We start from the raw sequence: 12,537 nt of genomic DNA, 5'->3' as shown, positions 1-12,537 counted from the left end.
ATAGTCATAAAATTTAAAAATATATTCAATAAAAATAAAATTTATTATATAATTGATACATTAAGATAAAATTTAAATTATTTTGATAATTTAATAAGAAATAAATAAACTCAAATTTTATTTTTAAACCAAATTTAATAAAATTCTAAATAAATAATCCTTTGGCCAATAGAATGATATCCAGTCACGTGGTTCCAAGTTCCAACTGTCCTTCTGTCTTAGGCTGAAGGGAGATTCAGATTCATCACTGACTCGCGACTGTTGTTCTTCCCACTTCCAGGATCACCCACGGGCCGTTCAAAGCCCCCGGCGCCGGTGGCCGCAGATCGCAGAATCGCGGTTTTGAGCCCGAAAATGGCGGTGAAGAAGAAGAGGTTGCTGACGGCGATAGCACTGTTAGTGGTGGCGAGCAATGTAGAGCAGTCGGTTCAGCTCAAGTCGAATCACCCGCTTCACAGCGCGGTAGACAGAATCAACCAGAACGGAGGGCCTTATATTGGAATGCTTATGGCTTACTCTACCGAAGAATCCGCCCTTCTCGACTCCGGCCTCTTCTTCCCCAGCTCCGACCTCCCTTCCGTCGACTTCTCCGGTACCTGCTCCTCTCTGTCTGTCTGTCCCTCCCTCTCTGTCTCTGTCTCTGTCTCTGTCTCTCTTCATAATTATCACCTTTGGCATAATGGAAAGCCTATTCAAAATTAGATCTATGATCCAACTACGAGTTTTTGTGTATGAATAAGCCGTATAATAGTTCTTGCTTATGATACCAATAATCCAATTGTAGTAGTTGTGTGACTAGTACGAGTGTGAGTGACTTGTTATCTAGAATTGTGAAGATTGGAATGATTTTTAGTTTTGTCCGTGCAAAAATTGTGAAGTGGGAGGGATTGTAGTTTTCTTAATGCAAAAACTACATTGGGCGTATTTTTTCCCCCATTGTTGTGAGATCATTCGTGACTCTATTGATATTGAATTATGTTAAATTTCAGTATTATCTTTGCTTTCGGTTTTTGTGTGATTGTGTGCGATCCATTCATAACAACTAACAAGTTTCAAAAGATAAATTGGTCAGGGAGGAGATTCAACATTGGCAAGATTAGGGATGTTGATGTAATCTATGTTATGACTGGTCAGCAAACGGTATGTAGTTTTACCTCTTATACTTGTATTGTAAATGATAATCCATAACTGTTGTCTTTGTAATCAAAATTAAACAGTTCTGATTGTTCCAATACCCTTCAGTTAAATGCAGGAATCACTGTGCAAATGCTTGTTGGTGCCTTTGATGTCAAGGGAATTGTTTTTTATGGGACTGCTGGAAGTGCCAATGACTCACTTAACATTGGCGATGTTAGCGTGCCAAAATATGTCGCTTATACTGCTTCTTGGAAATGGAAGGTAGGGCTTCTGCTTTATCTGTAATTAGTACTCTGGTATATATCGAATTTATCATTTTGTTGGTGGGTTGGGAAATATAATCTTATGTTCAAAGTGCCCAAGTGATCTTTTAGGAATTCTGGTATGGCAAGGTGTTCCAAATTTCCAATTGTTTGCTCTCTTTGAAATACAATCCGATGAGGCACTCTTCTGCACTCCCAAGAAATTTATGACATGGTCCAATGGGCAGATGCCCTTCTATTGAGTAGCTAGGATGGGGTCTCTTTGATGCTTAAGTTAGCAGATATGGAGAATGAATGAATGATTCAAAATAGTAAGGGGAGCTTAGAGATAAAAAGATTATCCTATCGTGATTGGAGGTGAACATATTTATACCTGTTAATGCCTTCACTGTATCTTGGCTATCAATCTATTCTCAGATAATATGAAAGGGATCCCTGATTTTCGGGGAAATTTGAATATGACAACGGGCTCTGTCAAGATTGTTGGGGAGCAGGTTGACTTGTTGGTTTTTAGCGTTATAGGCAGTGTCCTCAGTGGCAGAACAGGTGTCAGCGTGTCCTTAACATGCCACATTATAATCTTATGTTAAAAGTGCCCAAGTGATCTTTTAGGTATTCTGCTACGGCAAGCTGTTCAAATTGTTTGCTCCCTTAGAATACAATCTTATGTTAAAAAGTGCCCGACTGATCTTTTGGAAATTATGCTATGGTAAGGTGTTCCAATTGTTTGCTCTCTTCAATCTGCAGGAATTTCGCTCGGAGAAAGGAGGCTTGGCAGAGCTGGAGTTTGGGGCCTATAATTTCCCAACAAAGGGAGATAATTTATTCGCAAAAGTAGAATTCACACCACAAGAAGTTTACTCAAATGGACAGCCAATGGAAGAGCTATTTTGGCTTGAAGTTGAACCAAAATGGTTTGTTCTTGCCTCTCAGCTCCAGGTATATCGGAGTGACCTCGGGATCATTTGTACTTGCCTCTCAGCTCCAAAGGAAGAGTTTCTTAGTTCGTATATCTATTTTGATTGGTCAACCAATGAATACGCGTACCCTTTTGAAGAGATAATTTTTTATTCATACCTCTTCAATAGGACACCAACAAAAGGATATGTCTTTTAGAGATGGCTATTCATGGATTATAACATTCATAACATCTTTCTACAAAAGCTGGGTGATAACGTTGTGTTCCAATGTGTGTGTGTAAGCGTGTATCAGTGTTTGTGAGAGGGCTGAATCCCACATCGCTGGTGCAAGGGGATTTTCAAGGGAATAAAAACCCCTCGCTTGCATTTGGAGCTAGGGTGTCAAAAAATATCTGAAAATTGGTGAACTAGATTGAACCGTGCCTTTTGGATTGGTTCTATAGTTAGGTTCTGGTTCTAAAAAATTAAGAACCAATATATTTAGTTTGGTTACTAGTTTTTTTTTTTTTTTTTCAAATTGTGGTTCGAACCGAACCGGAAATTAACCGATATTATACTTATATATATATTATAATTGTTTGGGTATATATATATACACATACAAATAACTAGTATCACTTCCTAGGAAACTAGCGAGATTCATGAACTCTTTTATTTCTAGATTTTTATGCACTATTGTTATACTAAATGGTCGATGTAATCTTATTTGATGAGGTATTTTATGAATTATTTTGTTCTACTTTTATTTCAAGACTTGAAACATTAATGAAGTTATGAGTTTATTTTAATTAACAAATTTGTTTGTAATTTCATATTTTGCGAAAATGTTTAGAAGCTAAATGTTAATTGGATAGAATTGAAACCGAACCGAAACTGGTCCAGTGTGATGGATTGATCATGGTTTGGTTTTATATATGTAATGGTTCGATTACGGTTATTATTTTTTTGGAACCGTTAAAAATTGTTCGGTTACTGGATTCTTATAGAACCGGACCAATCCGAACCGTTGACATCCCTACTTGGGGTTCGGTTACTCAGATTTTGTGAGTGGGTGAGTCCTTAGGCCCTTGCACGCCCAGTCCATTGGGTGTCTATATATATATATTTTTGGATAAACTTATATTTATTATTTATTTTTTTATTTTTCTTTTTTGAGTATCGAACAGGCTGCACATTTATGCCACTGACACTTCAGGAGCTTCAGTCATCGAAGTTAATGGCGTGAATGCAATGGCGATTCGGCTTTTGGGTTCGACTATAAAAGACTGGGGTTCCTTGTTGTTTGACACCGAGTTTGAGAGGGAGCTCCTGTATTTGAGTTTCCCGGTCAAGGAGAGCTAGTGCCTAAGAGATTTTCTGCTAGATGCAGTCATTCGTGGTCACCGTTTGCCGAAGTCGACCGTTGTATCCTGCATGAATAGTCACCAGAGCCTGCTCGTGACCGAAGCAGGGCACCACTGTCTTCAGGACAATGCTTTCCAGCGTACCTTAGTCGCTGTTTTTTTATTTTTCTTTTTGGGTACCGAACAGGCTGCACATTTATGCCACTGGCGCTTTAGGAGTTTCAATCGTTGGAGTTAATGGAGTGAACGCTTTTGGGTTCGACTATAAAGGGCTCGGGGGGGGGGGGGGGGGGGGGGGGGGTGTCCTTGTTGTTTGACACCGAATTTGAAAGGAAGCACCTGTACTTGAGTTTTTCGGTCAAGGAGAGCTAGTGCCTGAGAGAGTTTCTGCTAGATCTAGTCATTCGTGGTCACCGTTTGTTGGAGCCAACCATCGTATCCTGCATGAACAATCACTGGAGTTTGCGTGTGACCGGAGCAGGGCGCCACTGTCTTCAGGATAGTGCTTTCCAGCGTGCCTCGGTCGCTTTTTTATCTCTGCCGTCTGCTGAGTTTTCCGGTAGCTGTCTGCCACGCCGGTTTCTGAGTTTGCTGTTATTTTCTGTTTATCAAGCTCTGTGCTGTTGTTGCGTCAATTCATTGTTGCCTGCTTGTTGGTTCTGTGAAATATTCAATAGCTGTGGTTGCGGTTGCCATAATTGAATTATATACATATACGAATTTTCTATTGCTGTTCTAACAGATAATTCTGGTGCTAAAATGTTGGAGACAACTTGTACAGAACATGGAGCTGCTCCAATGCGTTAATGAGACTCACTGCCTTCCTGAAATGCCAAAGGTTGTTTATGGATTGAGAGCTTCCACTGCTGATATATTCCTTGACAACGCAGCCTATAGAAAGTTTCTTTTCGATGAATTCAATGTTTCAACTGTGGATGAGGAGAGTTCTGCAATTGTAATGGTTGGTAAAATGGAAGCAAGAACTCTACCCAACAAATCAGTAATTAATCTCTGTTTCTTGATATATGATCAAAATTTGCCCTGTTCATGCAGGCATCCTTAACAAATGGAGTGCCTTGCATTGTGTTCCGGGGTGTGTCGGATTTGGCTGGGGCAGGGCCGGAGAAGTTCAGGTCAAGCAGCCTGAGTTCTTTGGCATCTGCCAACGCGTTTAGTGTTGCTGTTGAGTTCCTCGGACTAATTGGGCCGGCAGATCAGACTCAAGACCACTGGAACTTGAAGCTGCAGCAGCAATAACCACTAATTCAAGGTCTGTGGAATATGTGTTGCTTCATGTTCAAAACAGGAAAGGGGAAGTGACTGCATCTGCCCTGGCCTATTTGTGTATGTGATTCTTGCCTGGCCTCGTAGCAAATAAAGGCATAAATAAAAACGATTTAGAGAGTTGGAATTTAAAATTTATGTAGTCGACCCACGTAACAAAATAAAAAGCTCGATGTATTGTCGTTCTCAGTTACTCTTGTTTGAATTTCATGGAAAACAACATTTTCAGAAGTACTGTTCTCCTTGCAAAACTTGCACACAGTTGTCATTTGCTATAACATTCCATGTTTTTAGGCTTTCATTTACTATTTCATAGTCAGATGACTGATTTGTCAGTGTATTATTAGGATGCCTCTTTCATGTACGTAGAAGATTGGATCTGGGGACAAAGAAAATCTTGTGTTTGAAGGAAAGTGACGTCCAGAAAGAACAATGGATCGTGTGTGAGAGAGAGATACGGCAGCCATGAATGCCGTGGGGCTGATAAGAGACAGCTCTGTCTAGTCGCTATCCTTGTATAAATAAGTTACTGTTCATCTTCCGTTCCATTTGTACTGAGCATACTACTGGCCTGCCTACCTACCTGGACCTGGCATCTGACCATTCCGTCCAAATTAAAAAGGGTAAATTTTATCGCGGCCCTTGCCATTTAGATCATTCTTATAATGGCATTGTAATTTAAATTTAACATTTGAGATTTATATCTTTTTTTTTTTTTTTGGGTCTTGAAATAGTCTTTTTCATTAGATCAAACTATAATGACTACTTATGATGCATATAAACTCCTTGAAAGTGTCGTTTTGATATTTTTAAAATATTTTTATACTAAAATAATGAAAAATACAAATAAAAGTTTCTAAGTCCTCTGTAATTTTGGAAATATTTTTGAACTATTTCATAATATTAAGAAAATATTAAAAACACGGTTATAGGTTTTGCCTGTATTAAAAATTATATTTACAAAAAGTCTATTTTTTTATTTATGTATTTTTTGTATTTTTGTTTTATACTTTTTTTAAAAATATCATTTTTTATTTTCATTTCGTATCATATCCGTTTTTATTTCCATGCAACTTAGATAATGATATTAAAAAAAAAGTAAGATATATTTTACTTATACTTTTTATGACCTCAATTTATTCTTGCGGGCCTTTATCGTTATTTAATTTTTTAAAGATCTCTTATGATTTAAATTTAGGGTTTGGAACTTGTTAAAAATGATACTCTTTCAATAAATTTATTAAAAACTAAACTCTAAACTAATGAAAATGGATTTAAGTGCCAAATTTAAACTACTATAGATCCAATTAAAATTCACCCAAACAACAAAGATTTGGGTAGAATCTACCCAATTAAGAATTTCTTCAGGCCATCATACCGCAGTGGGCAAGCTACAATCGTTCATATTTAGTTTTTTGAACACCTCTTATATATTATGATTTAGATTTAACATTTGGGACTTGTTAAAAGGGATACTCTTTCGATAAATTTATTAAAAACTAAACTCCAAACTAATGAAAATGGATTTAGGTACCAAATTTAAACTAATACAGATCCAAAAATCACCCAAACAAACAAAGATTTGGGTAGAATTTACCCAATTATATAAGAATTTCTCCTGGCCATCATAAGGCAGTGGACCATGAACAAAGGACTAGAAGAAGACGAAGAAAAGATGCTTCCTCATTCATTATAGAAGAAGAGAATATATATATATATATATAAGAGGATTTGGATTTTCAAAGATTGATGCTCCATTTGCTGCTTTTCTGTCTCCCTTTTATTTGTTAATTAATTCGTTTCAACTTTTGCTTTTCTTTCTTCTTCCTATCCCTTGATTGATCTTTGGAAAGGATGGCTGATTCCCATTTCCCATCAAACAAACAAAAAGCATACATATATCTCTAATGATTTTCACAATGAGTAGTGAGTACTGCTCCAGCTATATATATATATATCTTCACAGCTCCCTTTTATTATTAGTTTATATTACTTGTGACCTGCCCAAGGTTAACTCCAAACTAGGGTTCCTGTAGCTGGGGCTACTTTCTGCAATGTTAATGCTCCATGACTTTATTTCAAAGACTCTTTCACAGTTCTCTACACCCTGCACATGGCAACACCATATCATTTAGTACCACATAAAGTTAGCATATATATATATATATATAACCCTTCTTGCATTTTTATTCTTTTAATTTTCACAGCTCGAACTGATCATAATCTTCTGATCACAAAAGAATAACTTTACTGATGTGGGTATTTTCAATTTAATTAGAAAATTAAAACATAAAAGTTGGAACATAGTTTGAATTAATCATATATATATTGTCTTATGGCGCAGTATGTTTGGGAGATAAGACAGCTGCTATTGCTAATGGAAGTTCATAGGGGCATAACAGTGGCTAGAAAATATGATGGGGTTTTGGGGCAATTGAGTGTAATATGTGAATTTGATCATTTGATATGTCTTGTGGAAAAGCCTGGAATTGCTCAATCTAATGCCAACTTCATATATAGATCATGTGATCATCAAGATATTGTTTGAAAGGCTGTTCCCTTTTCCCTTCTTTTGATGTTGGCTTTCTTGACAAAGAAAGTAGATTGTTATTATTCCTTGTTTCACATTCCTTTTGGACCTTTTGTCATTCCACACACACACACACACACACACACATATATATATATATATAATCAAAATATATAAACATCTCAAATAAGTTAATCATTGAAACAAAACAATTTGTGATCATCAGTGTGGAAATGCCCACTAATTTGTTGAAACATTCAACCTCTCTTTGTACAGTCTGTGCTTTAATTAGTCTATATATATAAATATATAGATGCTTTTGTTTTGAAACTAAAGTGCAGTTCAATTATTAAAAACAATCAATCACTAGCGTTCGAATGTGTACTTATTGGGTACACGAAATGAAGTTCAATTATTGCTTATATATATATATATAGGGAGAGATATAAAAATACTGATCAAGGCAGTATTGCCCCGAAAGCTAAGTTGCAATTCTGCTTTTGTAAGTGATTAAAAGAAAAGGCACATCCAAACAAGTTCTTAATTAGAAGCTAGAGATGAAGGCTCAAGCAGCTAGCTACCTCAGAAGGAACTGTGCACCCTTTGATGTCCCTTGGCTTTCCATGCAACCAAGCATCCCTGAAAGCAATTTGACAAGAGGAAAAGAATCTTATCTGTCAGTGGAGCCATATATATACACATATATATGTAACTAACTAATTTAGAATTTAGGGTTTAGAGATCACTTGTATATGTGAACTGGGTAAAAACCTTTTGGATTATTTTCTGGGACTAATTAACTTGAGTGATCTGATATCTAAAGAAGGAAACCTTAGCATGTGTTAACATGTCAAATTATATACAGATTAAATATCAACGAATATTATTCCATATTGACTAATTAATGAATTAACATAACATTGATGCTAGAGCATTAATTGATGTGGAATCAAGCAATACAATTGGAAAATAAATATTAGCAATTAATGTATAGGATGGCTTCACCTGGAAGAAGAAGAAGAAGAACTCCAAAGGCCACAAAAATCTGGATCTAATGGCTCCATAACAGGCCTTCCTCTCTTCATTGATAACCCAGTTTTTGCTGGCTTCTGTAGGTCAAAGATGGTACTTTCAGAAGTTTCTTCAGCAGCTACATCACTTCCATCTGATTGGCCCATATATTATTAAATAAAAGAAAACAAATTGAGGATATATATATATATATATAGATATATGTATAAAGATGAACCGCCATTGTTAAAGGCCAGTTCACGAGAGAAGGAATCTTGCTAAGACAACTCCAGTACTTAACACTGGATAGAAACCCAAAAAAGAAAAATGTGCCTTCAAAAAGAACAACCGAATCGAAGGGTACATAAAGCCCACATTGCTGGTTTCTTCTTTTTGTCCTTTTAACTATTTAAAAACAATAAGAAAATACTGAAATGGTGGTCGACTGGTAGTGTTTACCTGAAGAAGTTGTAGATCTGCCAGTGGCCTTTATTGTGCGATACATCTGTGACGAGAGTAAGATCATGATAACCCTTTTATCAGAGAACACGTGTTTATATATATATATATATGTATGTTTGCATGCATGTATGTATGTATTCATTAGTTATATACACAACACAATTAACCGTGGTCAAAGATGCATGGTTGGAGGGCACAATGATGAACAAATCATTGTGAAATGATAGCATATTGTACGCCCTTTTTTGTCTAATGTCACAATACTGCTCTTTATATATGAATTAAGCAAAACATTGCCTTTTTTTTTTCTTTATTATCTCTCTCTTCCGCGCCCCCCCCCCCAAATTCTTATTTGAACGCATATTTCTGAATCTAAAATGAGTGATAGAGAGAGGTCCCAACTCGGTCTGAATTCATTGGGGTTTGTGCTTTAATTGACAACACGCTTCTTTTGACATATATATTTGTTCCCACTACCCTTTTTTACTGTTCTTGGTTGGTTCCTTGGCCTCTCCAAAAAGCTGTTTGCTTGCTGAGTCTCATTACGTATCATCAGATCTAACAGAGAAGAGAGCTCAAGGTTGCAGAGCCGTTTGCTAAAAAACTTATATATTGGAATGTGAATAGTACCTAGTCACACTGACTTGACAGAGGAAAAGGTTTAGCTAGCTCAGGAAACACTATTATTGTACGTATATCTTCATTCTTCACTGCACCCACATGATCTTGATGAGAAAGTTCCTTTTTTCTGTGAGATTTAGCGCTCTGAAAGAGGAAAAAAGCTTCTAAACTAAATTAGCTCACTAAAGGTTAATTAGGTTGTCCAATGGTAATAGTTTGGTGGTGATAATTGCGTCTCAAAACGCCCTAAAAGTGACATTTTTTACTTCGTTAATTAGTTATCTTTATATTTCACTATTATTGTTCGGTGAGTCACTAGTAATGTTTAAATAAGATTTAAAAGTGAAAAAGACTTATAATTCCATGAAAGTTAATTGGGTATTGTTAATTCTTATATGAATAACTGTTGAGACCTAACCTTATGGTATAGTCGAGAGCTAGAGCACATACTTTTTCTACACATAGGCGTCCATCGGCTTCTGGAACTTACCCCTTTACCAAGCTAAAAAAGGAAAGGAAAGAAAGAAAAGGGTTAAGGTTAAACTCGATTTCACGTACCTGTAAATGGGATTTCACGTGAGCTAGGGTTAGATCTTTCACATCCATGAGCTCAAGAACCGACTTGGGTGTGGCCCCTAATTGAATACACATCACAACAATTTGTGTTAGAATCATTAACCAACCAGTTGTTTTCTATGGCAGTTTCAACAGAAAAACAAAAGAAATTATAAGCTGTACTGGAAGCTCAATGGAGCTGTACTTTCAGGTCCGCCAAGCAGCCGAACAGCTTGAACGAAGCGGGCATGGAGGCTTGCCGTCCACCGCATTCTGGGAGCCCTAACCCTTCGCCTCGCCGGAAACTTCGACAAAATCTGTGACCTGCGACAGAAGAGACACAAGACTCAAAGCAATGAATATTGTATTGCTCTGAACGAAGAAACATATATATATATATATATATATTACTTGAGACAAAATCTGTGACCTGGCCGAAGTGGTGGCCGCCATTGAAGCTGCAGAAGAATCTGCAGATGGATACTCAAAAACAGGAATCCCTCTGATGGGTCTGAGATAATCAACTTCTTGATGAAGCCCTTGTGGAGGATGGAAAAGTTGATGGCGATAGAATTCATATGGAAGCAAAGAATATTGGTTGGTTTCGGAATCCACAGCCATCTTCCAGATGCTTCTGTCTTCGTTTTGGCTCTTCCAGCCTGGTATTGTTTTAGGGTTTGGAGGGCTAATTTGAAGAGACAAATCGGGTTGTGCTGGAAAGAGCTCCATCTTCATCTCCTTGCAATCTTTCAGTAGCCCTTAATTTCTATTCATCTGTTGATCAGATATGTACACACACACACACACACACACATATATATATATATTTATTGAGAGCTTTGGATGATGCTAACAAAGCCTGTGGTTGGATTTCAGGGTTTTCTTCAGATAGAGTTCAAGTATACTGACAAGGAGAGAGAGAGAGAGAGAGAGATGTGTGTTGCTTGTATAACTGGAGAGTATTTGTGAGAAAATGACAGTCATACAACTAGAGAGATAAGAGAGAGTGGACAAAATTTTAAAAATAACTGTTACAATTTAATATATATATATAGTTATATATTCATATCTCAAAGACAATTATAAAACTTGTAATTGTGTCTATCGATAGTGTTAACAGAGTGAATTGATCTTAAAATATGATAATATATGACTAAATTATAACATCGTATTAAATTTTAAATTCTAAATCTTTAATACTACAGTATATAGACTTTAAACTTTAGGGGGGGGGGGGGGGGGGGTGTTTGTCTGTATACTGCGGACACATGAAGGGGTAGGGCCCTGCTGTGAGGTTGAGAAAAAGAGGAAAAGGTGGAAGCAAACGTTGAGGAGAGATTGATTGATTCCTTTTTACTCCATTTTCGAGTCCTTTTCCTTTGTGGGAAAATTATAAAACCAAGTTTTCTTGCAAAGTTTTTACGTGTGGCTCTCTCTCTCTGCCACTTTGGGTGTTATACCAATCCCAAAGCCTCTGAATTTTTTTGCTTTCCCCAGAACCCTAACCTGCAACCACCCCTCTTCTCTCTCTCTCTCTCTCTCTCTCTCTCTCTCTCTCTCTATATATATATATATATGTATATATAACGCAAAAAATTATGTATATTAATGTGTTATATATTTATGTTGATACTACTTATATAAAGTGTAACACATTAATGAATGCATAACCTTTTGGGTATATAATTCTGTTGCTCTTCTCCTTTTCTGATCTCTCATATATCACCATCATCTTTGAAATTAACCCTAAATTTTCTCTTTTTCTGATCTATCTTACATGAATCCACATAACTTGTTCTCCATGCTCCACATTCCAATGCCCCCTACTCACTGGTGATAAAATAGTGATTTTTGAAGCAAGCTATGTAAACTGCCACAGTGCTACCAAGTAAAATGTTAATCTAGACCAAGCTAAACCCTGAACCCATTTCATCACTATATATATATATATATATAGATGTACTCATCACCTATTTCTCATATAGAGAAAGCTGACATATTTAAGGTTCTTTGGCCAAGAATTCTGGTCGATATTGACATATCAAGAATTTTATAGATTATTTTTATTTATTTGTAAGTTATTGAACAAAACCCTTTTTTATTTGAAACTGGGTCAGTTGTAATTGAGAATCAATAAATAGAGTTTTTGTTTCATAATATCATTAGGACCGTGTTATTTGTATCGACGGATCCGAAAATCGAATCAAACTTCATCGCCCGGGCTTTATCTAGGATGAAGTCTAACTTCATCCAGAGGCGGTAGTGGCAAGGTGATGAGATGGTGCTGTGACGATCGACGCGAGGTGCTATAGAGAGGCGACGACAAGATATAGCGACGGTCGCACTAGGAGCTGCAGCGAGACAACAAAAGGGGCATTTTTATCATTTGGAGCATTCGATTATTTTCTTAG

General features: G+C 36.7%; 2 protein-coding genes across 8 annotated transcripts; one reads left to right on the top strand and one right to left on the bottom strand.

Annotated features, from left to right (window-relative positions):
* Positions 1 to 210: 210 nt before the first annotated feature.
* On the top strand, positions 211 to 5,623 carry LOC127805980 (bark storage protein A-like). Of its 7 annotated transcripts, none has more exons than XR_008024310.1 (7): positions 211 to 592; positions 1,073 to 1,140; positions 1,243 to 1,398; positions 2,148 to 2,339; positions 4,406 to 4,628; positions 4,717 to 4,933; positions 5,295 to 5,623. XR_008024310.1 is itself a non-coding variant. In XM_052342864.1 (7 exons), exons 1-6 carry the CDS (start codon positions 355 to 357, stop codon positions 4,918 to 4,920), a joined length of 1,077 nt encoding a protein of 358 aa, XP_052198824.1. In that variant the 5' UTR covers positions 211 to 354; the 3' UTR covers positions 4,921 to 4,933; positions 5,295 to 5,619. The 7 variants fall into 7 exon arrangements, 5 of the variants coding, with proteins under 5 accessions (XP_052198824.1, XP_052198834.1, XP_052198823.1 ...); XR_008024286.1 differs by having other exon boundaries at positions 4,406 to 4,624; positions 4,717 to 5,007; positions 5,295 to 5,619; XM_052342864.1 differs by having other exon boundaries at positions 4,406 to 4,624; positions 5,295 to 5,619.
* Positions 5,624 to 6,480: 857 nt separating this feature from the next.
* LOC127797542 (probable transcription factor KAN2) lies at positions 6,481 to 11,066 on the bottom strand. The gene is made up of 7 exons (XM_052330534.1): positions 10,557 to 11,066; positions 10,332 to 10,450; positions 10,130 to 10,206; positions 8,948 to 8,993; positions 8,483 to 8,642; positions 8,059 to 8,116; positions 6,481 to 7,054 (listed from the first exon to the last, which is right to left on the bottom strand). The coding sequence occupies exons 1-7, from the start codon at positions 10,859 to 10,861 to the stop codon at positions 6,932 to 6,934; spliced, it is 888 nt and encodes a 295-aa protein (XP_052186494.1). The 5' UTR covers positions 10,862 to 11,066; the 3' UTR covers positions 6,481 to 6,931.
* Between the last annotated feature and the right edge of the window lie 1,471 nt (positions 11,067 to 12,537).

The sequence above is a fragment of the Diospyros lotus genome, chromosome 1, assembly GCF_014633365.1.
Source record: "Diospyros lotus cultivar Yz01 chromosome 1, ASM1463336v1, whole genome shotgun sequence".
NCBI lineage: Eukaryota > Viridiplantae > Streptophyta > Magnoliopsida > Ericales > Ebenaceae > Diospyros > Diospyros lotus.
Note: the sequence above shows the minus strand (reverse complement) of the source record. Positions and strands in the feature narration are given on the sequence as shown.

Bases quoted from the DNA above. Each gene is read 5' to 3' on its own strand.
- LOC127805980 (XM_052342864.1), top strand. From the start codon at position 355: ATGGCGGTGAAGAAGAAGAGGTTGCTGACGGCGATAGCACTGTTAGTG. The intron at 1,399-2,147 runs GTAGGGCTTCTG...TTCAATCTGCAG, and splicing joins CTGCTTCTTGGAAATGGAAG to GAATTTCGCTCGGAGAAAGG. The intron at 2,340-4,405 runs GTATATCGGAGT...CTGTTCTAACAG, and splicing joins TTCTTGCCTCTCAGCTCCAG to ATAATTCTGGTGCTAAAATG.
- LOC127797542 (XM_052330534.1), bottom strand. From the start codon at position 10,861: ATGAAGATGGAGCTCTTTCCAGCACAACCCGATTTGTCTCTTCAAATT. The intron at 10,451-10,556 runs GTCACAGATTTT...CTTCTGTCGCAG, and splicing joins GCGGCCACCACTTCGGCCAG to GTCACAGATTTTGTCGAAGT. The intron at 8,994-10,129 runs GTACGTGAAATC...CTCTCGTCACAG, and splicing joins ACGTGAAATCCCATTTACAG to ATGTATCGCACAATAAAGGC.